Here is a 27,759-nt window from a genome sequence, read left to right on the forward strand (position 1 = left end):
GCATATTGAATAGCTGTCAATGTTGAAAAAATTTAATTCATTCATGGTTAAACTGTTTACAAACTGCACCTAATATAAGATGGATAATCTTATTTTCAAAAAGAATGATACTAACCTACATAATGAATATATTAAGTAATATTGATCAATTAAACCGGCTTTTAACGCTATGTCCTAGCTGTACGCAGGCAGTCTGGTATGGTACATGTAGCGCGGGAGACATCCATAATTATAACAAATAAACATGACAATAAGAATTAACAGACTCTAAAAGCGCTTTACAACACCTTGCTGCAGCTACTCGCTCACATAACTGTAAAAGCATAGCATACCACGTCCTTGACCAGATCGAAGCCAGGAAAAATAGAGGGAGAGACCTATGCCTTCAATGGATCCCATTTCACATGGGTATTGATGGCAACGAAAGGACGGATGATCTGGCAAAGGAAGCTGGCTATCAGGGATGCCATATTAGTGGGTACCAAAATACCTGGACTTGAATGAGGCCATAAAGAAAATTCGGCAAAGCATGTGGTTACATTTTCACCACAGGGCATCCCTAGAAAAGGGGAAATGCAGTAAGCCCATTCTACCATCCCCCCACATTCAGTGCCCTGGTTTGTAATCTCCTTTGAAGAGAAATGAGCTTAAGCTGATACTGAGACTAAGAACAGGACACATAATGGGTAATACATTTGATCTCCTCATGGGAAGAAGCGATTCACAGCTCTGCAATGAATGTGATGTTTTGGAGGACATTATACATATAGCAGTACAATGCCCTAAATATGAATGACACAGAGTACAGCTGCAAATTGCGGATATCTTTGAGAATGTTGACGAATTGAAAGGTGCCCGGTGGTGGGTAGAACGGAAGACCTCGGTAGAATTGTAAACAGAATTGGAGTGAGGGCGGATCCTCTTCCAGATGAGAAGAGGCGATTTGACAGCGAGTCGCAGTCAAAGCCTCGGTAAAATCATAAAAAAAAGTACGGTATTGATTTGATTTTTACAATTGCCGTTGGAATTCTGCACATTAGAATTGTCGAATTCATTCAATTACATTTTTGTTAATGCTGCTATCGGTATAAAAATCTTGTCCATCGATTCCTCGCCGTCAGTTTCCAGATAGAAATGTAATAAAACATTGTGTTAACAAAATTACATTTTGAGATAATTGACATAAACGCCACCAAAGAAATTATCAGGAAAAAAAATATTGGATACCTCCGATTTCCCTGCAGATGCCCACGATGCATGCATGCTATACGGGGAACCCGTCAGCTAGGACATAGCATAACGGTTTCACTGCATTATATTATATAATATGCAGTAAAAAAACACGTTTATCACCGGCAACATCAATGTGACGATATTCGAAAACTTCATGAGCATCCACTACGGAATTCTTACCTAAATCCAAGAGTTGAACTTGCGATGATTTGATCACAAGTTCAACTCTTTGAGCAAGGTTTCATGAATTCACCTGCCTAGCAGAACACTCAAGACACATTCTGGACCAGGGTGAATTAAATAATGGTTCATTAGACTAGACACAAGAAATCAAAGATTAATTTTTGTTTTTGAAAACGACAACAACTTAAAAACAGTGAAAACAAAATATGACTAACTGTATTTAATAACATTTTAGTGAATGAATTTGTAACTAGTGAACATAACAATAATAATTTCAATGAATACAATACAGTCGAACTTGGTTATTACGAGGAAGATGGGACCGACTGAATTTGCTTGTTATAAACGTTACTCGTTATATCAGAGAATAGGTATTTTTAAATGAGCGTCACATAACACAAAAAGTCGCAATTCAAAGAAAAATACACAATTAGAATTTTTCCCTGAAACAAGCATGTCATTCATGAACTACAAAAGAAGTTGTTTATTGTAATGAACGCTGGTAGGTACCTAGTGACTTCGCAAACCTTGGATTTTTTACATGCAATTTCAACCATATGCGTGTACACTTTTTCAATATTGTCGGCAAAAACTCCAATTAGGTAGGTACTTAGACACTTAACTAGTATCATAAACGTAATCCGATTCCGGCGGCATCCTGTCCGGTCGGATTTTATTGCTTAGGGTCGAAATATTTTTAAACGATTGACACATTAACAGTTTTAAGAAAAATTTTGACGATATTTTAGCTCGGTATAATCGATAAGTAGCTCGTTATAAAAGTGAATAAATGTATGGAGAAAATCATAAAGTAAAATGTCAACGAATGTTTCCTCGTTACATCCGAGATCTCGCTATATCCGTGATCGTAATAACCGAGTGCGACTGTATATTCCAAATAATATATAAACATCTTCTCTGTGGTAAACTGTAAGTCAGTTTTTGCTTATATTGGTGTTGAAATTAGGCATGACATATACGTTTATAGCAGGTAATACATAAATTACCTATAACACAACTATAAATTATCCAGTGCGTCATACTTACCAATACAAACAAACGCAGACATATAGTTTGCTGGTATCTCTTCAGATTTATTATATTCCTGTCGGCTGTTAAACTGTTGACAACAGGCCAAAACACAATATACCTCGTACCACTCACGTCAGCCATTATTGCAACAACATTGAACCAGATTAAGCCGGAAAAATCAACATTGTGAACTTACATATAAAATTCATATTGCAATACAACCAATGTTTTAGTCCGGTATATAAAATGGCTTCTTTATAATATATTATGTCCTTGTTTAGTGAACCTCTTCCTTTAGGTGTGTGTCGGTGTCAAAATAAATCCATTAACACATTTACCACACGCCACATTACCAATGCACTCCAATGACATTCTACTCACATGATTTTTATAAAAACAGGTATCTCAAAATATTGCCATTATTTTTTACATTAAAAATATGATTTTTTGATTTTTATTTTTGTTAGATATACCATGAAAAAATTTACAGTCAAATAGTCCAGTGATTCCCAAATCGGGAGCTGATTGTTAGGCTACTCAAAGGCAGCAAAAAATACAAATCGATACTTCAGATATTTCACGTGCATGGATCATTTTATACGCTTTGAAGTCATGAGGCTTTCAAGCATGTAAAATAATACACAATTGCATTTGAATGGTTTTCCACTAGTATGTTGTCATTTTATGTGATTTCAAGTTGTCACACTTTCTGCTTATATTTGAATGATCATTCTCATATAAACGGTTTGTCACTAGTATGTGTCATTTTATGTGTTGTTAAGTGGTAAAAAAAAAAAAAAATATTTTCAAAGCATCATTTTTTACTTTCGCTTGATGGAAGAGCGGTGAAGATTTATATGCTCTGAAACAGGGTAGGAGTCTGAAAAAAGTATGGAAAACTGGACTAGTAGATCGTGATTGACAGTTTGCCTCATTAAATGATTGTTTCAATCTTGCCAACGCTATAATATTAAATTGTTCGTATCATATACATCTGCAGGTCTACGTGAGAGTATTTGAATCAGGCGAAAAGATTACACATTTTTATAGAAAGGTAGTTGGTCCTCTCGCACTCACTGTCTCACTCACTCCAATGTATTAGAATATATGTCACACTCACCCGCCCGATTTCACCGGGACGCACATTGCATTATTAATTACACGGGCGACACTTTAACTGAGTCCCTTGTCGCATTCTTCAGTCGGTTGATTCCCGAGGATTTCGGGAGGGGTAATCTTACACGGACGATTTGTCAGTGGAGTGCTGATGCTGGATTGTCCTCAACTGTGCGGTGGTTGTGCACAGTTCGTTACTCAGTTTTTCGTTGTGTTCTCGCAAATGTCGGATGAGATCGGCCTGGAAGAAGATTGCAAGTCAAAATGGTGGAAAAAGTCATACAAAAAAACAACAACCTTCTCCTATTGCAATGAGAGCCTTTATCAGAATATTAAGGCTAATGAATAAATCACATGCAAACCACTTTGCAAGTTCATTTGTATCAAATTTCACTTTTGTTGCTTTGAGATTAATAAATGCTAGGATTCAGTGGCGAAGGGTGGAGGTAGGTTGTTAAGATCCGACATAAAGAGTGCCCACTAAGCTTTGTCAGTCAAACGTATATGTTTTCATTGAACTAATACTATAATGTATAGATAGTGTTTGTTAGTTTTTAAAATTCAATTGCACCCTTCATAAACCAAGCCATAATAGATAGAGTCAAAAAAATATTCATCTATCTATAAAACATCTGAAATTATGGCATTAAATTATACATAATTTTATTCCTAATTCAATGAAAACAAATAGGTATGACTGACAAAGTTTAGTGTGCACTATTTATGTCAGACCTTAAGAGCCTACCCCCACCCCTCGCCAATGCTAGAACTAAAGCTTGCGATACTAGACTTTTTTCATTTCTCAAGATTGAAGGATTCTCGAACTCAAAAGTATTTGTTTTGTCTATAATACAGGATTGGTTTATTGATTTTTCGAGAATTCTCAAGAATCTCAAGAAATCAACATAAAAAATTGCCTCTTCTTGCTGAATTTTCTTGGCCGGTCAGGATATAATATAAGCTTTTTTTCGACTATTATAAATGCATAGATGAAGGTTGTACAACATCTTTACAGTAAACAATATACTATACCGACCCTGACTTTGACAGCTCATATGGCCAAATAATATGGTCGATGATCCGTATAAACTTGTTATTTGATTTTCAGTTAAAGGCCGCCTTGTTAGGCCTTCTAATATAGCAGCCAAAACATTTCAATTAATCAAATTATTTTTCATGTGATAAAAGATAAAATCGTTGATAAAAAAATTTCTATCTCGGTTATCACGGAAAAAAACATTGACCTCAAATTTAAATTAATAATATACTAAACTAATCTTGGATGAGACTCATTTGAATCACAGCTTCGAGTGCTGGATTTGAAAACATCTTGATTGTTTTGATTTTTAATATAGCGCTGTCAAGGAAATTATCGCAGATTAATCAAAATCGGTAGATACCAAGGCCTGAACAAGAACGAACCATAAGTGCGAGTGAGAAAGCAATTGGCACGCTTATATCTCCACCATATGCGTTAAGAGTAAGATAGAATTTCTATGGCTGAATTAAATATTTGTTGTTCACGTAGCCGGTAAATATTGATTTGAATGACTGGTCATTTAAAAACTGCGAGCATGTATTGCTGAAATTTATTGTTTTTGAGTTAAATATAAAGTTAGTGGTAATTATTTTTAGTTAATCTAGTAGAAAATATGATTAATTATTTTGTGTTTAAATTTGGTAGCCGTACTGAGAAGCAACATGATATTACGTTTCATAGTCAAATAGTCAAGTTAATAATAATAAAATTGAGGTTCTACTATACGTTTCACACAAGAAACATGGCTTCATTTTGCCGAACAATACTCACTCTCTTTATATTAATACTCTGAGGTAGATACATACATAAGACTAAAAAAAAGTTAATAGAAAATATATTATATATATAACATATGTGTCGCTGAGTTTCAAAACCCCCTATAACACCTTTTCATTTTGTTGAGAAAATCGATAAAAACTTCTCAGTTTATGGATAAAGGGATTATCGATGTTTTTCTTTTTTTGCCCAATGATAGATCATTTTTGGAAATATTTTGCATATCTATTTATATTGTATTCTAGTCCACTGATTAAATAAAAGACTTAAATGTTTGGTTATAGCGGGTTTTGTAAGTTACATAGTGTTATAGCGGTTTTTGAAATACCCATTGAAGGTTATAGCGTATTTTGTTAGGGAAACTTTTGACAACTTAAAGTCGGAATCTTCCATTGGTGGCGCGTGGTAGGATGAAAAAGAGTTACATATTTTTATTTAATAAACGTTTTATTCATTAAAAATTAGGAAACATGTTACAATTTTTCATTGTAAAAATAATTCGATTAAAAATACAATGCAATTTACATAAAAACATTCGATGTATAGCATATTTTATCGTTCTCATAAAAATAATATAAAATAAAATTTATACATTGGTTTTAAAAAATATGAGTGACGCGGTACTCTCATAATTTGACTGCAAACATGTTTCATTCATTTATTTTATATTTTACATGAGTAAATTAATTGTTTGCCTTCTTTATTTTTCATAACTTTTTTTATAAGTCGATAACATGTAAATAAGTGAGACAAATAATCTGTCACCGCGCTGAGCCAGTAGCATCACCACTTGAACTTGAATGTGAAAGGTATTTGTTATACTTATAAAGTAACTAAGTTATTATGTGTAATAAATTATAGAACATTTCGCAGTACCTACACATTGATGACATAAAAGTGCGGTTTGTGAATGGCGCCATTGAAAAATGCTCCAAAATATAATAATTTACATGGTTTATCGTCGCGCATTAGTACCTGACCAATAAATCGGTTTTATGGGGTTTGGTGCTCACATGTTATGAAAAGTATCAAATTTAATATCAGAGCAACCATTTGAATAATACTGTAGAGCTAAATATTTTCTTTAAAACAGTGGCGTGCTTGACAAACAAACTGTTTTCTTCACAAAATCATACTGAAAATATGCTAAATAACATAACACTGCCACTGCTGAAAATGTGATAAGTGATAAGGTGATAACGTTTACCCATCAAACGGTTTTTATAGAGTTTTATACAAAAAAATAAACTTATTATTATAAATTATAAAAATATATTACAGAAAAGAATAGTTTTAACCAGGTCATAATTGAGTTACACGCCACTGGAAATTCAGATGATGACTCGCGGATTTTTAACACATTTATGTCTAATTTACGGCGTATTTCGTTGACTTTCCTAGATTTTGGTTGGCTCAACCTCTTCCTAGCTTTATTGACTGGAGATTTAACCATATTTATAAGTTCGTCACACATTTTAAGACTATAAATCGTAAGAATATCAAATCAACAAAACAGCACTCCTACCGCAACTCACAACATAAATGTACTGGCGGCCATGTTGCATTTCGTCTGATTCTCGCTTCTTATTGGTCAGTTGTGTTATAGGTTGTGATATTGATTTTCTTTCATAAATGACAGTCAATCGTAGCGGACTTTGAAAGAGACAATAAAATTTTCATGTAGAGATTTTAATAACGAATCCATTGATATATATATCTCAATTATTTCAAAAAGGTGTTATAGCGGATTTTGAGACTCAGCGACACATATATAATATTTATGTTATAATATAAATTACCTGTCTGGCGAGCAAATCAGCAGTCTGCGTGAGGGTCTGACTGAGCGGGGCGACGGCAGGTTGCGGCTGGTGAGGGCTGGAGGGAGACGGCGGCGACGGACCGGACACTGTCGACTGAACCAGGTGATCCCTCTGAACGTCCGGACGATGCTGCGACTTATTGAACCATGTCACTTTCTCTGCAACAAAAAAACATAACAATAATGAGACACTGATGATTAAACTAGTACAAATGACATAATTAAGAGCACATAACTATTAGCAGGATTCAAACATGAAACTACAGACGGCTCTCGACTTTCACACGTAATTGATTCCTGAAAAAGTGTTTGAATGTTGAATGTTCCAAACTAGAGATATGTAAAAAAAAAACATCAAAAAGTGTACTTAAAAATATTTATTTATCAATGGGTATAATAAAGTTAACGAGGTGTATTAGCAATCGGGTGTTTTCTATACATAAACTTGTCAAGAGATAGTTAATACCACCCTTTTACATATTTTAATCCTTTCCAAGCGGACGGCACACCAGTTGTACACTAATTAATTGGCCATTCGATATAATTAGCATGTTATTTAAATGCGGTAATTAAATGCTCCGCAGTCAACAAGTTAAAGTTGACAGGGAGCAGGGGAGAGGGGAGCGACTGCATGGAAGCGCACACTTTTTGCATTATCAACAAAAATCTAAACTTTAAGAAATGTACGAAATAGCAAATTGTGCGAAAGTAGAACGGCCGCCTGTACTTTGTACGAAAAGTTATAAGCATTTTTTATTTCTAACATTGGATTGCATTCCATAAAATTTAATTGTTTTGGCTTGACTTGTTCTACTTTCTAACATGGAAAACACATTTTCACATTTATTTTCAAAAAATCTTGATTGGTAAGGATCGCACCTGGTTTGTGAAAAATGATCCAAGTACGATTTCATAATAATAATCATCGCTGTTTCGGCATCTGATGGCATTTTACAACGTTTTTATTAGGTCGTATTCTTGTTTGTCCGGTGGTTGTTTATCCAGTACAAATCTTGCAATCGATTTTTAACTAACTTCCTGACTAACTAGACATTTGAAACTTTTAGAATATATCAGAACACGATGCCAATGCATTCTTTTAATACTTTTAGCCATCTTTAATTAGAATTGAATTCATTTTCAGTTAATTCTGTTTTGTATGAAAAGTTATTTCGGAAGAAATCCGTAATCCAATCCACTATTATTGGTTGCTACGGGTCTGGGGTCCTAGCAACTAAATTATTAATATATACGTGCATTACTATGGAAATCAATATGAAATATCAAAATGTTAAAAGGCCACAACACAGATGTCGCATTGTACCTTCTTATTGAATAGTGACTAATCTCGAAATAGCATAATCTTATTATAACAGACGCAAGATAGTATATCACGTAAAATCAACATGTTACGTAGGGACTTGACATTTGTTTGATTGCAATCATGAATATGAGTCTGGTTTTTGATTAACGTACTATACTTCAGACCAAAACAAGCGGATTAAGATGTAATGAACCAAGAAGGAAAGTAAACAAAATGCTGACTGAATAAATATAATGATGTAAGCATGTACATACATATTTCAGGCGAGGTATAGATAAATCAGTATACAGCAGTGGCGAAAGGTGGAGGTAGGCTGTTAAGATCCACCATAAATAATGCACACTAAGCTTGTCAGTTATACGTATTTGTTTTCATTGAAATAAGACTACAATTTACACATGGTGTTGGTTAGTTTTTAAAATTCAATTAAACCCTGCAAAACCAAGCCATAATAGATATTGTCAAAAAATACTTGTCTATCAATAAAATATCAAAAATTACGCAATTAAATCATACATAGCCTTGGATATTTTATAGATAGAATAACATTTTTCATCTATCATAGTTTGGTTTAGGCAGGGCTTAATGAATATAAGAAGAAGAAAAACTAATAATATGTGTAATATGTATTCTTAATCAAACGAAAACGAATATTATGTATGAAAAAAGTGTGCACAATTTTGCCGTATCGCCCGAAATATACCAAAACTATTACGGTTTGGTTTAGGCAGGGTTTAATTGATTTTTAAAAACTAATCGACGCCTTTGATGATATTGTCAAAGTTATAACCAATTCTTCTTGTTTGCTATTCGCAGATGATCTTAAACTTTTTCGAACTATTGAAACCCCATTATGCTGTGCGATGTTGCAGTCTGACCTAGATGCTATCTCGCAATGGTCTATCTTAAATAAACTTGAATTCGCTACCTCCAAATGTAATATTATTTCATTCAATCGTTCAAGGCACACCTTATTGTTCCCATACACATTGTCTGGTATAATATTGAGTAGGGTAACGGAGATAAAAGATTAGGGAGTATTGTATGATACAAAGTTCACTTTCAATCAGCATATTCTTAACATCAGTACTAGATCTAGCAAAATGCTTGGTTTTGTTATGAGGGTTTCAAAATCATTCGAAAACGTCCGAGTGCTACGTACATTATACGTATCATTTGTGTTGAGTATTCTTGAATATGCCAGCATTATTTGGAGTCCTAATAGGTTCATGCACACAATTAAGCTGGATCGAGTCCACAATAGATTTCTTAGATTTCTCTACTTAAGAACATACGGTTTCTTTCCTTATGATAATGACAATAAAATGAAATTCCCGACTCGTTTTCTTCTGGGTATGCTATCAATGCAACCCCTGTCTACCCGAAGATTGATTGTTCTTTTAAAGCATTTCTTTTTACTTCTTCGTGGGTTCATTTACAATCCGCATATACTGGCAAATATTAATTTTCATGTTCCCACCAATATCACTCGCAGCTCCACGGTCTTCAAGATACCTCGTCGCAGGACAGATGTTATGTTTCATGATGCTGTGTATCGTGCAATTAGCTTATTTGATGGCACCATAAAGGTTGATTTGTTTTTTATTAATTATATAATGTTTGTAGACGTTTTAAATAGGATAAATTTATAATTGTATATATTATCATATTTCTTTAATATTTACACATGCTGTCTTTTCCACTTTCTTGTCATATTACTTAGTTGTTATTTGTAATTAAGATATTTTTATATATTTGTATGTATTATGTATTATGGCGCATTGGCCAAAAGCTGTAATGCCGTAATACTCTTTTTTATAAATAAATAAATAAATCTGTAAATTGTAGTCTTAGTTCAATAAAAACAGATACGTATGACTAACAAAGTTTAGTGTGCACTATTTATGGCGGATCTTAATAGCCTACCTCCACCCGTCGCCACTGGTACATACATATTTCATGCGAGGTATAGATAAATTAGTATACAGTGGCACCATGGACACGGTAAAAGTAGTTGGTATTGTTTGCTAGCATTGAAACACGTTTTGCAGTAAACAATATTCTAACACACTCACAAATCGCCTGTAGCGTCACTGTATAATGATTACCTATATCACTTACAATCTATCGAATTGCTGATGTAATACAATTTTGTAAACATTCAAACGTGTCATATGATCACATGTAGACCTGATTGTTACATTTTTGTAACATCAGTAATCAAAATTATCAAACATTTTTGATTGTTTTATATTATTCGAGGTATTTATTTCCAAATAAATCCACGTAAAAATGTTTTTAATGTTAGTTTCACTTTTCATCATAATATTATATTTTCAAATTAAAACAATATGGCCATTTTAATTAGCTTCAAATCACGTCTTTTACATTTTCATGACTCACGCCTACGGTACAATCTACCAAAATTCATCCCACAATCATTCATCGCAATCGGCACGTTCGACATGCATACATCCTGTGTGAAATTAGATATAGAATATACTACTACTACTACTTCACCATGTTCGATCCTTAAGGTGACGCATCAGTGAAACGGCAAATAATTTTCAACTGTAGGCGCGACGAAATTTTGGACTCGCTCGCATTCAGTGAGAGAACGTCGAGCTAGAAACAAGTCACTTTGCTTCGTGATGGCGACGGGCCAATTAATTCTTAAATCGTGTAAAGATGACTAAAAACGTTACCCATTTACTTGAAAAAGAAAACACGTCAATGAATATATTATTATTGTTACTAATAGAACAATAAACAGAACATAAAATGGACGTATGTTGGATTTATATGACAAATAATACTTTGTTTGACAGGAGTCATTTGCACCCGCAATCCGCGCATCGCCTAGCAATGATCTTTTTAGACCGTGCCTCAACTGATGTATGGCCTTAAGCAGCATTTAGACCAAGCGAGCGAATGTTCGTTCTTCCACCACTCCAGCGAAATTCTCTTGATATAAACGGTTTTTGCCGAGCGAGCGAGCATTCTTTTGGATTCTATGGAGATTCGCTGCATTTAGCTAGAATGCTCGTTCGTTTGATCTAAACGCATGCTAGAGCAAGAGCACAGTTGTGTTGAGCATTCTTTCGTGTTCTGTCGCGCTCGCTGGTGGAGCGGTATCATCAAAGTGTTATTCGCTCGCTGCGGAACATACTTATACGATTACTAAATATTACTTTGCATATTGTAACATGTTGTGCACGGGAATAAAAATTAACCATGAAAAATGCGACTGTCATGCACTCGTGAACAAAAACACAGAAAGAGAGCCAGAGCATTCGCTCGCAGTGTTACATATAGTTTAAACTTGTTTAATGGATTTTTTTCACTAGACGTTTACACCAGGCAAGCAGGAAAAGAATGCTCTAACTCTCGCTATGTTCTTGTTCGATTGTTCTAAAGTCTAAATGTACCTTAAGAGGATCACATCACACACAGGTTCATACTTTGATTCAAAACACAAATTGAAAAACTATATGTGTATTTGTATTTGCCAGACCCAGGATTCGAACCTGGGACCCACAACTATAGGTCGACACTTAAGCCGTCATTTTTCAATTTGTGTATGAGTCAGAGTATGGACCTAATAGGTTGAGCAAGTGGCTGACATCCATTTCTCGTAAAAACAAAATCTGTTAATACAAACCTCCACTCTGTAGAGGTCCATATGATCTTATTAGGATCGGACATGATTGAAAGAAAAGAAGAAGAAAAAGTTCATTTTTATCGTGTCCGGAGTCTATTATATGCTGACGCTTTCGAATGTCTATCTTATTCTATTCGGCGGTTAAAGATGGTAACGAATTAGACTAATACAACTATACCTTCAGGTTGAACGCTGTAGTTGCGGTCCAACAGGCATTGAAATGAAGGAGTGTGCGATATTATCAACCAATGGATAATCCCATAAGACAGGTAGCGTTCAATGCCTTACCATTGAAACCACAATAGTTTAAATGAGTGACAGTGATCCAAGCAATTACGTGCATTTTGTCATTCATCTGTTTACGTCCTCGGAGGACTGACAACTAGTGGACGCCTTAATAATCACAAGCCACAAATCCGAACCAACGAACCCATCCATTTCCGTTCTTATCTTAGAATACCACAGTTAAAAAGTTTTATGTCTATTAAATTTGAAAAATATAAAAATTATAATTTATATCATAACCTTCCAATGACATTTTTTATGATTAATAAGATATCCACTTGTAGATGGGCAATACAATGATTCAGTGTGATAAATGATTTTACAAACATAATTAAATTTTATACAATGCAATTTATTTTACAATATAAATAGAATTCAGAGTGGAAAATAATTATAAATTTAATTGAGTTTAAATAATTATAACTTTAGATCATTTTGGTTATGTTGTTATCTATATTATTATAAAGCCACTATAAATAAATGTAAAATTTACTTAGTTTTCTAGTAATACTGTAGTTTTTATCCCAAGTCGGTGGTTTAAAACAGTGTTTCTCAACTGGTGGTCTGCAGATATTTTCTGGTGCTCTGCGAATGAATTTCTGGCGTAAACCCGTGCACTTGCAAGTGAAGCGCCTAGTTTCAAAACCCCCTAAAACGATTTTATGTAGCTTTGAGAAAAATGAGAGAAACTCAAATCTATTGAATCTGTGAACTTTATGTATTTATTATTTAATTCGTACATTCTAAAGAGTATGGTTGGGCCGATTGTGGTGGCCGTCATCCTTATTCCCCACCTACTCAAATCCCCTTATTTATTATTGTCACAAAACCAAGTGACTGACAGTTACGGGTCATGAATTGAACGTAATTGCGAAGAACATTCAGTCAGCTCAAGAGTGTAAGAGGGGCAACACGAGATAACTCTTTGAAGGCATATAACCGGTTAATTGCATCTAGCTAGTTGTATTTCTGCCGACGTTGTCATGGGTGTTTTTGGGTTTTTTAGATAATTTAGCGGCATATTAGTAGGAAACTGTAATTGTAATTGTGTAATTGTTTATGTAGAAAAATAATAATAGTAAGTACATGGCTTAAAAAAAACTTATTTTAGGCTTGTAACACTAATGCAATGCATTTGATCTAGCAGATGAATCTCATATCCAAAAAATGTTGTAAAAACTTGCTACAGATAAATCTTTATTACGCAACGATTTGCAGTGCATTGAACCATTAGACATAGTTACATTGTCATATATTTAGGTTTCATAGTATTTTTCTTGCAATTTCCTACAACCCAATACGTGTCCGAAAATCTGTAAGTATGCAGTTCACCGTATCACACTTCACCGTGAAATGTTGTATCGGAAATATATGGTAGTATATTAAAGACCGTCCAACCTCTTTGGGTCGTATAGTACTGAAAGTCTCAATAAAACACAGTTCTTGTCGGTTTACAGGAAGCCAACAGCAAACAAACTTTGAAAATAGCCGATATACTGGATTATTTGTTAGGTTACGTTAGGTTTTCATTCTTGAAGGAACATTTTTATTGTCTGCAATGCTCCACGAACAACGTGTATTTTTTTCATCTCGGTGCTATAGAGATGACAGTATAGTATACAGTCATCTCTTTCAGATAAGAAAGCTCACAGCAAACTGTGCTACAGTGAAATGTCATATGTACAATTTACATGTAACCAACCCAATAATAATTATCCCCAGTAATAATAATTCTTTGTAAAATAACAAACATTTAAAACTTTCTGTTAACTAAGTAAAAAAAATGATTTGAAATTGGATTTAAACAATGATAATAACCGACTTCTTTGATAAACAAACAAAATGAACATTATGTATGCACAACAAATATTTGATAGTGTGCACACACTGATAATCATGAATTTTTAATAGATAATTTTCTATCTGATAATATTAATATTATGGACATAAAATTAGCATAATTAAGCAATTATTTCATTTTAGCCATATTAAAATTATTAAATAATTTTAATATAATAAAATGCAGTATAATTAATGTAAAGTTCAATGTACTTAGATGTTTTGTAATTTCCATATATGGCAACTCTGCTCATCCTACCATAATATTAGTTGGAGGAAATAAAAATGTAATATTTCCCTGTCCGCAGTGATGTGATTTGCGTACTGTGTCAGCCGGGATGAGCAGCTTCAGACAGTTATGGGTTTATATTCCACTTAAGATTATAGAATATATTTTTTTATCGTAAATATGTCACTATATAATGTTGACATTAATTTTACTAATGGTTTTGTAAATGCGTTTAAAAATTAATAAACCTAAAAAATTTTAACACCACTGCACATGGATGTACTGAAATATGACTATATTATTATTCTAAAACATTAGAGCGAGAGGTTTAAAAGAATACTATTTTATGTAATAAAAATACTTTATAATATAGTCATCAAAAATGTTTAAAACAAGTATAAAGGATAATAAGGCTTGAAAATTATATAAATAGATTATCTACAACGTTTAAGGAATGTCCAGGGTTGTGCTCTGAAAATAACATAAAAGCTCCATTTTGACCTACGCTGAGCATGTGAGCCATTAAGTTGCAATTAATTGGTGTAGTTTCAAAAACTTGCAACATTACAAAATCCATTTGAGTATATCCAGAGTATTTCTAATGAACTGAACTTAACCCTTTGACCTACAAAATTATCTCTATTACTGTGTAATCAAATTAGATAATGGTACAAGCATAGTTATTTTATTATTCATTAATAATGTAAATAAATAATAAATATTAAATTAGCTGACAGTGCAATTTGATAACCAAAATAAACATGACAATATGCATTCTAGCCAATATTTCATTAACTCTATAGATCCCAGAAACAATCCCAGTTATATTATTAGGATAATTTATAATTTTTTTCTTATCGTTAATTAACTTTAATATTAATTGGTAATACAATAATGATGAAAGGCGGGCTGAAATAACTTAGAATGTTTAGATTTTAATTATAATTGATTCTTTCTTTGACACGTCTCCAAAAATCATTTCTATCAAATGAGTGCACGCGGTTACATGTAAATTGTAGGTAAAACATTTCACCGTGAGCTTTCTATCGGAAAAAGATGACTGTATCTATACGGTCTCCAATTTTATTAGATTCAATATGAACATTAATTCAATTTTCATGGCTGATTTTGGCAAAATTCATGAATTTGAGAATGAAAACCTAACCTAACCTAACTTAACCCAACAAATAATCCAGTATATCGGCTATTTTCAAAAATTGTTTGCTGCTGGCTTTCTGTAAAGTGTAAACCGACAAGAACCGTGTTTTATTTAGACACAAATTTTATGTTAGTACTATATGACCCAAAGAGGTTGGACGGTCTTTAATAAACAGCCATATATTTCCGATACAACATTTCTCGGTGAAGTGTGTTACGGCGAACTGCATACGTACAAGTTTCCAGACACAGAGTACACACACCTCATGTGATATTGTCAGAATTAATAATAGAACTGTAAAAGTCATCGTCATGGACCAAAATTCTGAAGCAGGGTAGTTTATGGCCTAACCGCCATAAGACACAAGTAAAAAAAACCACGCCGACTGTTCTCAAAGATTGAAACCATGTTACATAAGCGTGACAAACTACAGTACATATCGTTACTATTGAAACTGGCATATTCTTTAACACGTGTTTATGTTTATCCCATATTTTTCCACACTCAAGATATTTAGCCTTTTATACCACACCCAGTAGAGTAAGCCAGTTCCCATTAATTTTGTGTTCCCTGAATATTGTTGACTCTAAAATCTGAATACTCCCTAAATAAATTATTCCAATATCTGAAGATACCTCTCGTATAAGTTACGGGATCTTAAATACGTTTAAGATCCCATAATCCTATGAAAGGTATGGTATTTTTCTGAGAAATTACACATCTTTATTTAACCAATCATGAAATCCTGGGCTAGATTGCAAAACTCAGTGCAAACACAGTACCTAGGCAGTTCAATTATTGCGTAATAATTAACAAACATAGGTTACCTAATAAATTAATCTTTTGACTGCACCTTCATCGTAACAATATTTAGCTCGTTTACTTAATTTGTAAAGACAGCTGACAAAATATGTTTTGTAAACAAAAATCTACCCATCCTCGCGTAAACAATTGGTTACCTGCGTCATATATTTGCAAACTTGTTGACGCATTTTACGGCGGTTAAATATGTAATAAACAGATTTTTTAAATCATTTTAGCCCCCATTCTCAATCTCATCTAACCTCAAGCAGAATATGGACACATTTCATGCCCAATCCTAAGATCATATGGGATTCTACAGAGTGGAGGTTGTATTGACAGATTTTTGTTTTTACAAGAAATACATGTGAGCCACTAACTAGCTCAACCTATTAGGTCCATAATCAGGTTCAAAAACTACATGTATATTCGCCAGACCCAGGATTCTAACACGGGACTCACGACATTAAAAATATACTGTATATACTTTTGAATAATATGATGTCAATTACTCTTTTCCGGACACAGCACACAATCCCTGTGGCACCGTAATCAAGTATTTTATAAGGGCTGGTTTTTAATTTTAAATCTATTATGCTGCTATATCTCATAAAAAGAAAATCTGTTAATACAAACCTCCACTCTGTGAAGTCCCATAAATTGGATTCCAATTTTCAGAATACCAGTATTAATAAATCTCAAACCCCAAGTGTGGAGCTTACTACAAATTTAGCTAATTTAATTATCAGCGGTAGTAAACGTTATTTCAGCTACACTCTCATATATAAAAGCTACAATTTTCTTTACTAACCGGCATTCAAAAATTGTACTAAATCCGAAACCAAATTTTCACACTTGGCTCAGGTTTCAAATAGTTTCGTTAATATTAATCGTAAATATTCATTTAGGTATATCTAATTGCAGTACATGCACATTATGATTTTATTACTGCCAACAATGTAACACAAATTCCGAGAAATATTTTGTTCACAGTTGAAGTGTTTATAACGTAGCATACTGGTTATTCTATGATGATAAATTGTCTACGGGTCAGCTTATCTATGGCCCGAGGTGCCTGTAGAAAAAAACATTCTTCGCTATCAGCGTAATATTATTATTCCTGTTTGTGTATTCAAGAAAAAGTAAATACACGGATGTTTGTTTGTATGAAAATAATACATCAACTAAGTAATAATTTCATTAACTCTTGTTTGATCAATTGTGATTATAAATAAATGTTTATCGTCTAAGACCTAAGAGAATGTATTGTTTACCAACACAATAATATATCACCAAGTTATGTGAGGCGATGTTATATTATGTTTTTGGAGAGTACTGCACGGTTTGAGACAAGCAAAGTTCGACTAAAAACCAACATACGCCATCCTGATCACAGTTAGTTAATTCACTGACTACCCGAACTATATTTCGCGAGTCGTAAGTCGTAGTACAATCGCTAATAGAATTAGAATGTGTATCCTCTTTAATAATGTAAGCCATGACATTTTTGTTGTTTGAAGATTTTGAGAAAGCTCAACAACATCTCTAGCCGGAACATACATCCGGTGAGATCTCGGCTTTTTATTAATTCAATTATCATTTACCACTCCATTCTCTAGAAATGACGTCCATAAACGGTGTATTTTGTGAGATGTGATATAACAGGACGTCCATTGACGTCCCGTACTGTGGAACGGAATACGACACGACGTTTATAGAAGTCGTATTTTGGATTAAAACAATATGTTCCCTGCTACTTGTGTCACGGCGCGGACATATTTCCATTAGATATTGTCGTATTTTAAGACTTAACTCATTTTTATATATCTAAATCGAATATCTAAAAAATTAAAATTTTAATATACTAAAATGTATTAGCTAACATGTGTCCACGAACGTGTTAAAGCATATTTTGAATGCCAAATTCTAACAATCTTGTTCATTATTCATCTGGTGCCATTTTCTACTAAATATTGGCAACGAAATTATTAATTTATTGTTAGGAAGGATACAGACTATAGATATACCATAATAAATCGTTAGGTGTTCGAATTTAGAACTAAGCTCATCACAGTATAAAAAGTATTAAATTATATGTCAAATGTTAGCATGTGGTGCCCTCACTCGGCGGACAATTTTTGCTGGTGGATCTATAGAAATTCTGATCGTAGGAAAACTGCAGAGAAGTTGAAGACATTAGTTGGTATTATAATGACAATAAGATTACTCACTTATATACTGGCCGTGGATAAGAGTCAGCAGGAAAGTTTCCACCCAAATGAATCCGGTGATATATGATATGGGCGTAATGACTCCATCTTTAATGCACTGGCTGGTGAAGTCATCCGGGTAATAATGCTGCGACGCAGTCTGAATGATGAGCAGGAAAGCATTCCACAGTGAGACAAGATAGATGGGGGCCCTGTGAAGGGTGTATGTCTTTTGGTAGAACTCCAAATAGCCACTTACACGCAGGCTGTGATGGGCTTTTTTTAGGATGTAGTCTATTACCTAAAAAAAAGAAAAAAAAATGTTAGAGAAGGACTCAAAGATATGTATAAAACTGACAAAAAAGAGTCTATGTTACACCACAAGAAACTGCACCTAAATTTGAGATTTGTATATACAAGTTTGATACAGATGACAGTTTCGTCTACCTTAGTTCTCTTGTGAACAAACATATGATATCAGAGAAGATATTAACCAGAGAATAAGGACAGCAAGCAAAAGCTACGTCGACCTATGAACACTCCTGTCTTGTCAAACTAAAAGCTCCCTTTACAAGACATTCGTAAAGTCTGTGGTCACCTGTACTATATATTAAACCTGGTCAATAACTCGAAACGGTCAATAACAAAATTAAGCTCTAAACATTTTTGAAAGAAAATTTGGTAATAATGCCGCAGAAGCCCGCATGAGCTTTTATAACTTTTTTTTTAGACCAAACCCAACCTAACCTAACCTAACCTAACCTACCCCAACCTAATATAATCTTAGTGTGTGACAATGACGCATCAAAATGCATGAAAATTTCAAATTTTAAAGTAACAATTATTGGATCGAAAAGCATCTGCGCAGACAGAAAAAGGTGTTTAATATAATTGTCTACATGGAATAAACTGTTTTCGTAAAAAAAAATTTATAAAACCACATGCGGGCCATCTGCGGCATATTTACCGAAAAAAATTTGCCTATGATGATGACAATTGAAGGAGAATTCTGAGCTCTACTGTCTGCACGAAGAATGCATCTGAGTCCAATCAATTGAGATTTACACCCCGTTTACAAGAAAATGCACGTGTAAACATGCATTATCGTGCAAGTTGCAAGATTGCATGCATGAATCAAAAAAATTCAGGATCTTCTGAATTTTCACGCGACAGTTGGGCATTTGTTCGATATCTGGGATATAAAACCAGTTGGGGAACACTACTGTAAAAAATCACACTGCCCTTAACCGATAGGTACGAGGGGCCTGCCATAGATCCTGGTCTGGGGGCCCGTTTCAAGATGTGGGGGCCATGAAGTCATGTCAGGAAAGTGTTTTGAAAACTTGCTTAACGGCCCACATGGTCAGCATAGGTCAAAATGGAGCTTTTATGGTATTTTCAGAGCATAACCCTGGACACTCCTTAAACGTTGTCGATAATCTATTTATATAATTTTAAGCCTTATTATCCTTTATATTTATTTTAAACATTTGATTTGAACATGTACCCAACCCTTTTTTTTTTTTTTTTTGGAAAAGCGGTACATGTTCAAACGTTACCATGATCTTACACCCTACTTCATTTATCGTTTGTCAATGTATGGCTTCAGCCGTATGTTGTAGCTTAACCACTGGGAAATGCCAATAGAAATGGCGTATTTCAAAAAAATACTACCTTATTCTTAGGTCAATAATTATTATAAAGCAAACATTATTCGTAGGATGTTAATCACATTTGAATGGTCAAAGACATGGCGTATAATCAGTATCTTTAGAATTATCTTCAAATGTGTCAATCATGCCCATTTTTTGAGAAATAAAACGCCTAATTCTTGTCAAATTTGGGATCACAAAGATTATAAAATATAATTTTTTATCGTAAATATGTCACTATATAATGTTAACATTAATTTTACTAATGGTTTTGTAAATGCGTTTAAAAATTAATAAATCTAAAAAATCTTAACACCACTGCACATGGATGTACTGAAATATGACTATACTCTAAAACATTAGAGCGAGAAGTTTAAAACAATACTATTTTATGTAATAAAAATACTTTATGCAGTCATCAAATGTTTAAAATAAATTTAAAGGATAATAAGGCTTCAAAATTATATAAATAGATTATTTACAACGTTTAAGGTATGTTTAAGGGTTATCCTATGAAAATACCATAAAAGCTCCATTTTGACCTACGCTGAGCATGTGGGGCCCTTAAATTAAATACAGCAAAACCTTGGATTGTGAGCATACAGGAGGACCTCGACTTTCGCACATAATTGGTTCCTGAAAAGGTGTGCGAATGTTGAATGTTCGAAAGTAGAGGGTAGTAAAAAAAATTAAACTGTGTGTATTTTGAAATATATATTTATCAAGTAAATATAAGATGTTTAAGAGACATGTTTAAGTGGGGTTTGCGGGTGTTTCCCTTAAAAAGTTATCAAGAATTAACTGTTTGCCACTCTTCTTTTTCTTATTTTAAATAAAATATTTTAAATGGTAAATCTACAATATTGCTTAACTGCTGGCACGAAATGTAAAGTGAACCAATCTTTTAATATTAACGCAGTAAACCCAGGCTTTTTTATTTGATTACTGGAAGCAATTCTTTATCCTTCTTTTTCAATGCTCTGGGATTTTCTGGTTGGTAAATTAACATTGGCATCAATTTTAAATCACCAGCCAAGTTTCCACCAAGAAGCAATGTCAATCGGTTTTTAGAAGGTTTATGCCCAGGGGCAAGTGATTCTTCCTTAGATAAGAATGTACGACTAGGCATTTTTTCCAAAATAAACCTGTGTCATCTACATTAAATATTTGGCTAGAGGAATATTCTCCATCTTCAATAATTTTGGATAATGAGGAAATAAATTCTTTTGCAGCATATTTATCCGCATCAACCGATTCTCCAGTGAATTTAATATAAACCAACGGTTACTTGCTTGAAAAATCGTGTTAGAATCTTCTTTTTCTAGCCTTCCAATCTTTGTACAAACTAAGAGCCTTCGCTTGAATAATTGAAATATTCAGAGGGACATCTTTTTGATGTTGGTCGTCGATCCATGATGACAAAATATTTTTCCATTTCATCCATAACTATGCCGTGTCTTTTGGAAACAACCTTTAAAGATAATGTATTTCCACAATTTTGAACGTATTCCTTAATTTTATTTTTCAAAATTGAACATATCGTAGCAGACCTGTTTGTATCATACGAATTAGAACGTCATGTGAAGTTTATAAGTCCTTGATTTCTTTTTGTTTGTATCAACACTGCAGTTTTTCCGTTTCTCACTCATGTTTATAAATTTTTAGGGTGAAATATTTCAAATGAAGAAAATTAGCAAAACGCACAACATGACACGCCCGCACGCGCTCCTGTGCAAGACTATATCAGCTATCCTAGCTAGCTTACAAGCAAAGTGACGGGTGCGAGCACGATGCAAGTGACGCAAGAAATGCACTTGCTTGTGAGCGAGCGAGAAGGGGATATCTTAACCCCACGGCCAGCGCGACGTTTCAAAAAAACGATTTTTTTTGAAATGTGCGAAATAGCGAATTGTGCGAAAGTCGAACGTTCGTAAGTCGAGGTCCGCCTGTAATTCGTTTCGGATACGTGTTTGGAATACAAAGCACTCATAGGTATATCAAAACAAAATAATGGAAACCCAGTTTTACTCGGATATTGCTTTTTACAAAATTTAGCTCATATTGAAAGACCTTGCATGTTTATCAAAGTTTATCTTTGCAATCCAAGGTTTTAATGTAAGTATATGATTTAAATTCTGATTATTTCTGTAATTTATATTCTGTAATTTTTAGAAATACATTTCTTTCTGACACGAGGAAGCATTTGCAGTAGGTAATTGTCCGGATAAATTCACAATTCAAGCATTTTAGGCATCATAATATTTCAGACCTCGCATTAAGACGTATTACACCACTTTAGAGTGTTATTATTGGAACGTAGAAGTAGATTGTTGCTTGCTAACACAGGATGTCTCACTTAGAATGATAATTTCGAAAAGCATGATTACATTTTAGTAAACTATTAGTATCCTTGAGTGCCAAGGTACATTCTAAATTTTACACAGTTTATAAACATGTACATAATGATGTCACTAATCAATTAAGTACATTTTTTTTAATAATATATTTAAAAAAAATAGGCAATACATGAACGAACAGTAATTACTTATTAATTTGTAAATCGAGCAACATAATTAATAAGCAAAAAAAATATTGATGATTTGAGTTTTTTACTATTCAACAGGATTGGTCTTAAGACCGTTTTTATTTTATTACACATTATAAAAATAAACACGTTCTTCATTGGGAGCAATTTGAAGTATTTAGAATGTTCATTACTAGTTTGAAATAAGAAATGGCTTAGTTTACGCAGGATTTAATTGAATTTTAACAACTAACCAACACTATCTGCAATTTGTAAGCCTTAGTTCTATGAAAACAAATATGTATGACTGACAAATTTTAGTGTGCATTATTTATGTTTGATCTCCACAGCCTAACTCCACTCTTCGCCACTGGCAGACGGTAACATACTTTGGCAACATGCCACCCTTAAACTGACACAAAATGCCTACATTTTATAGTTATACTGCATTATATTAAATTCATGAATGGTATTTATATTAATCATTGTAAAGTGCCTATAGTATTATTATTTATCAGCCTAATGATTTATTATCAGTATGTAGTTAGTTACATTGTACACACCGTCAAATATTTGTTACATTTACGATAATGTTCATTTTGTTTATTGAAAAAGGCAGTCATTGTCATTTTTTAAATGATATTTCGGAAGGTAGTGGATGTCTTTTTGAAATTAAATAACATAATACCCTGCCTACACGTGCATGGATTTATTGCTGACAGTACATATTATCATGGCCATAATAAGAAAATGCATGTATAAACATGTATTGTCGTGCAAGTTGAATCAAAAAAGTTCTGATGGATATAAAGTTAACAGTGCAGAGAATATTAATTCAAAGCATTGCAGTCCAAAAGTTCATTATGTATCACTTCCTTTATTTTACATAATAGTCTTAGGGACTAGATGTCTTACAACAGTTGAACTTTGTAAGGAACATGGGTCTTTAAAAGAAGAACATATTTAATTTTCTTTTAAATAAAACATATTGTGTAAAAGAAGTCATAGAAACAAAAAAGTGTTGTTATAACAACGATGTCCTTCCATCAAGGAAATGAAATTAATTGGATAATTTTAATAGTAAGTATTAAAAATAACAATATAATCATAGACTTCCTTGATTTCTTTCCTAATTAATTATACATGTTGGAGTTTATACTAAGCCAGCGAGAGACAACCTTTTTAAGTGAGTCAAAATTGGAATGTTGTAACTCCAGATCACTAATCACTATCACTAATAGTAGGTATTTAATAAAGAGTTGAGGAAATATACAAAAAAATAACAAAAACACTGATAATAATATCAAATTATGAAGTAATTAAGTAAAATAAAAAAAATATTTAATACTTATTCCAGATTAATTTAATAACAATCAGGGCTAGTTTCTGATACTTTTAATAGGACAAGATCAGCTGATAAATTTTTTTTTAACATCCGAAAAATAACAAAAAAACATATTTCGTTTCATGGGAAATCGGCTTTTATATATTTAAAGTAATAGAAATAACTAGTCATCAGAAAATGTCTGCTACCAGTGCCGTAAATATACTTTATGATGCAGAGGCGAAAGGTGGAGGTAGGCTGTTAAGATTTAACATAAATAGTGCACACCAAACTTTCCCAATCATGCATCATTGTTTTCACTGAACTAAGACTACAAATTGCAGATAATGTTGGTTAGTTTTAAAAATCAATTAATTTATTAAGTGAGTTATTTCCAAATGACACTAACACTGCTGCAAAGTGATTTCATCGTGGCCGCAATGCCAGAAGAATCTGTCCTTCCTCTACCTAAGATTGCTTAATTGCATTATTTATAATGGTAAGTGATGTCTTAGGGCAGTGATGGCGAACCTATGGCACGCAAGATGATTTTGCATGGCACGCGAATAATATTTAATTTTGAAGATTATTTTTTTTAAATTAATTAAATAGGTTGTTTTAAAAAAAATCACAAAAATACAAATAGATCCTACCTACCTATATAATATGGATATAATATTAAAACATGACAACAGCAATGCTTATTTTTTTCGGTTTTATTAATAATTCAATCAATAAACCCAATGAAATGTATCGGCTGTCATTCAAATATAAACAGCTGCTTGTTTTTTACCTCAAACGCTAAAAATGAAATATCATTCAGTGATGGGGAATATATGAAAGAAGCGTGGTTAAAATACTCCCAGGACCTCTTCAAATCAAATTTTGAAAAAAGGAAAAAATATTTAAAGAATAAAAGATATGCCTTCAGCTAGAAACATGGTGAAAGATATAATCTCAAGAACACAATTTTTAAACATTTCAATAGAATTCTTTGAATCCATTTTTTCCCCATGATAAACTGCTCGGCACATTAGACAATCGAAAAATAATATTTGTGAATTTGTGGCACGCTTACATAAAAACTTTTGCCCCAGTCTTAGGGCATGGAAATGCTCAGATTCGGGAAACAATATTTATGACCGGCAGAAATTAAAATTAATTGTTTTAAATTAATATGCTTTCTTAGTAAGTAGAAGTACTTATTATTCTTGAATAGTACCAGGATGAGGAAGAGAGATCATCCATCTCATTATATAAGTATTGTACATAAGCGTAGACCAGTTTATATTTTGTAGTCTTGATAATGGTGTTGAACACTGAGTAGAATTTAATATAATTTATATTATCATTTTGTTAAATGGAATTCTACTGAGGAAGTGCAAAACAACTTTTGAGAGAAGGTTTCATGGAATGGAGAATATTGTTGGCCTGCGGCATGGTGCTTTCAGACGGTGCCAACTCTGAAGATCGGTAAGTAGTATGCATGTCACAAATTGCCATGATTTTTATTGTTTTTGTATATTTATGATAGCTGAGAAGAAATGATAAAATACATTATGTAGTTAGGTAATGTACCTATTTACATACAATATTACATTATAAAAATATAGGAGGCAGCATTTTAATTCTGCTTAAGGGCAGCACTTTACCTGGGGACGTAACTGGGTTCATCAGTCCCACTAATTGATATTGACAGGTGCCGTGAAAAGAATATTTGGATACTTAGGGCGCCATGCAAAAAAAGAGTTCCATATAGTGCCGTGTTCTTTTGGATCCAATTTGTTAATTTAAAGTTTGATATTTTGATACATTTCGATACATCATTATCACACATTACGGTTAGGTTAGGTCTAAATAATTACAAGATAAAAAGAACTTTTCATACCTATACAACGTTTTTAAATTTTCGGTTCAATTATTATGCTCAATATGCTCAAACTTGTACTTGATATGAAGGAAATAAAAAACAAACAAACAAATATAGAATACTGAAATATCATTTTGACATTTCATTTTGATTTCCATAGTAACACACGTATATATATATAAATAATTTAGTTGCTAGGACCACCCACTTAGCAACCAATAATAGTGGATTGGATTACGGATTTCCTCTGAAATAATTTTTCATACAAAGCAGAATTAACTGAAAATGAATTCAATTCTACTTAAAGATGGCTAAAAGTATTAAAAGAATGCATTGGAATCGTGTTCTGATATATTCTAAAAGTTTCAAATGTCTAGCTTGTCGGGAACTTAGTTAAAAATCGATTGCAAGATTTGTACTGGATAAACAACCACCGGACAAATAAGAATACGAGCTAATAAAAACGTAAAAAGGTTATAAAAGGTCATGCGGTCATCTGCGGCACCATTACCAAACAAAGTTTGAAAGCCATTGACATAGAAGGTTTACTTTTATACCTTTGCTTTGGTCAAACCTGTCGGAAATTGGGCACCCTAATATGGCGCTATATTTTCAGTGAGAATATTGTGTTGATAGTAATGTTTAATTTATTCATCTCATTATAAAGCAAACAATTTAAATGAAGCATCATTGTTTTGTGAACGACCCAATGACACCGTATTTTTCGTAAAAACAAATGAGAAAGTAGCTTTCATTAAAGGAGCGAGTTTTGAATAAATTAATTCATTATCATCGATGTAATTAATTACAAATAAATAGTTAACCAATCAAATCACTTACCAATGTAAAAAACCAGAATCCTGCGTGAAGGTAAAGCATGATGAAGTAGGCTCGACATTTGTGTTCCGTGTCAGGTTCCCTGACGGCCAGGACAATCCCGACTATCGAAATGGCCGTAGAGATTATTATGTGGATCGTGGAAAACGGGATCGTTGACAATGGGACAAAATGATGAGGCTGGGTTGAAGTAGGGTTCACTAATCTACCGTCTTCATCAGCCGACGAGTTGAAGAAAGTCGCTCCCTGAAAATGTAACAATTACATTCATGTATTAAATGCGCTGACAATTACATTGGAGATCAATAAACTGTAACAGCCGAATGAAAGTATAATAGACTGGTTAAGTTTTGCGCAACTTCTTCAAGTACACAATGAATGCGAGACGTTTCAAAATCAACTCACCGTCTGGCTGGTATTGAAGTTTTTATTTATGCTAACCATTTTGACACTTCACGGTTGTTTTAAAAACTAAACTTGAATTAGACAACTAAATCAAATACACATCACAGCGACCGAATAAAAGAGTTTGAGCCGAACTGATAAGGACTCGCGAACTCGCGCAAGCAGTAAACATCAACAAAACTGAACTCGACTGAACTGAACTGTCGAAATAGTTGAAACTTTTTGTTCGAATTGAACACAGCACACAAAATAAATAGCGCGTGCGACGCGTGCCACTATATATAGCTGTCTCGTTCTCCTAAAAGAACTTGCCTCGCAATGTCACTAAAAAATAAAACATTTTTTATAATGAATATTCATGATTTCAATCGGCAATTAGTGAATTTTTTAGAATACCTGCAAAAATATATAAAAAATATCATGACAGGCGATAAAGTTAG

At 33.3% G+C, this 27,759-nt stretch overlaps 1 protein-coding gene across 1 annotated transcript; it reads right to left on the minus strand.

Annotated features, from left to right (window-relative positions):
- On the minus strand, positions 1–27,516 carry LOC147071093 (transmembrane protein 192). Its single transcript, XM_085948681.1, has 5 exons — positions 27,320–27,516; positions 26,918–27,160; positions 18,729–19,008; positions 7,180–7,358; positions 1–3,805 (listed from the first exon to the last, which is right to left on the minus strand). The coding sequence occupies exons 1-5, from the start codon at positions 27,356–27,358 to the stop codon at positions 3,686–3,688; spliced, it is 861 nt and encodes a 286-aa protein (XP_085804807.1). The 5' UTR covers positions 27,359–27,516; the 3' UTR covers positions 1–3,685.
- Positions 27,517–27,759: the final 243 nt, after the last annotated feature.

The sequence above is a fragment of the Rhyacophila brunnea genome, unplaced genomic scaffold (genome assembly GCF_057557595.1).
Source record: "Rhyacophila brunnea isolate RB1 unplaced genomic scaffold, BYU_Rbru_1.0 scaffold_20, whole genome shotgun sequence".
Classification (NCBI taxonomy): Eukaryota; Metazoa; Arthropoda; class Insecta; order Trichoptera; family Rhyacophilidae; genus Rhyacophila; species Rhyacophila brunnea.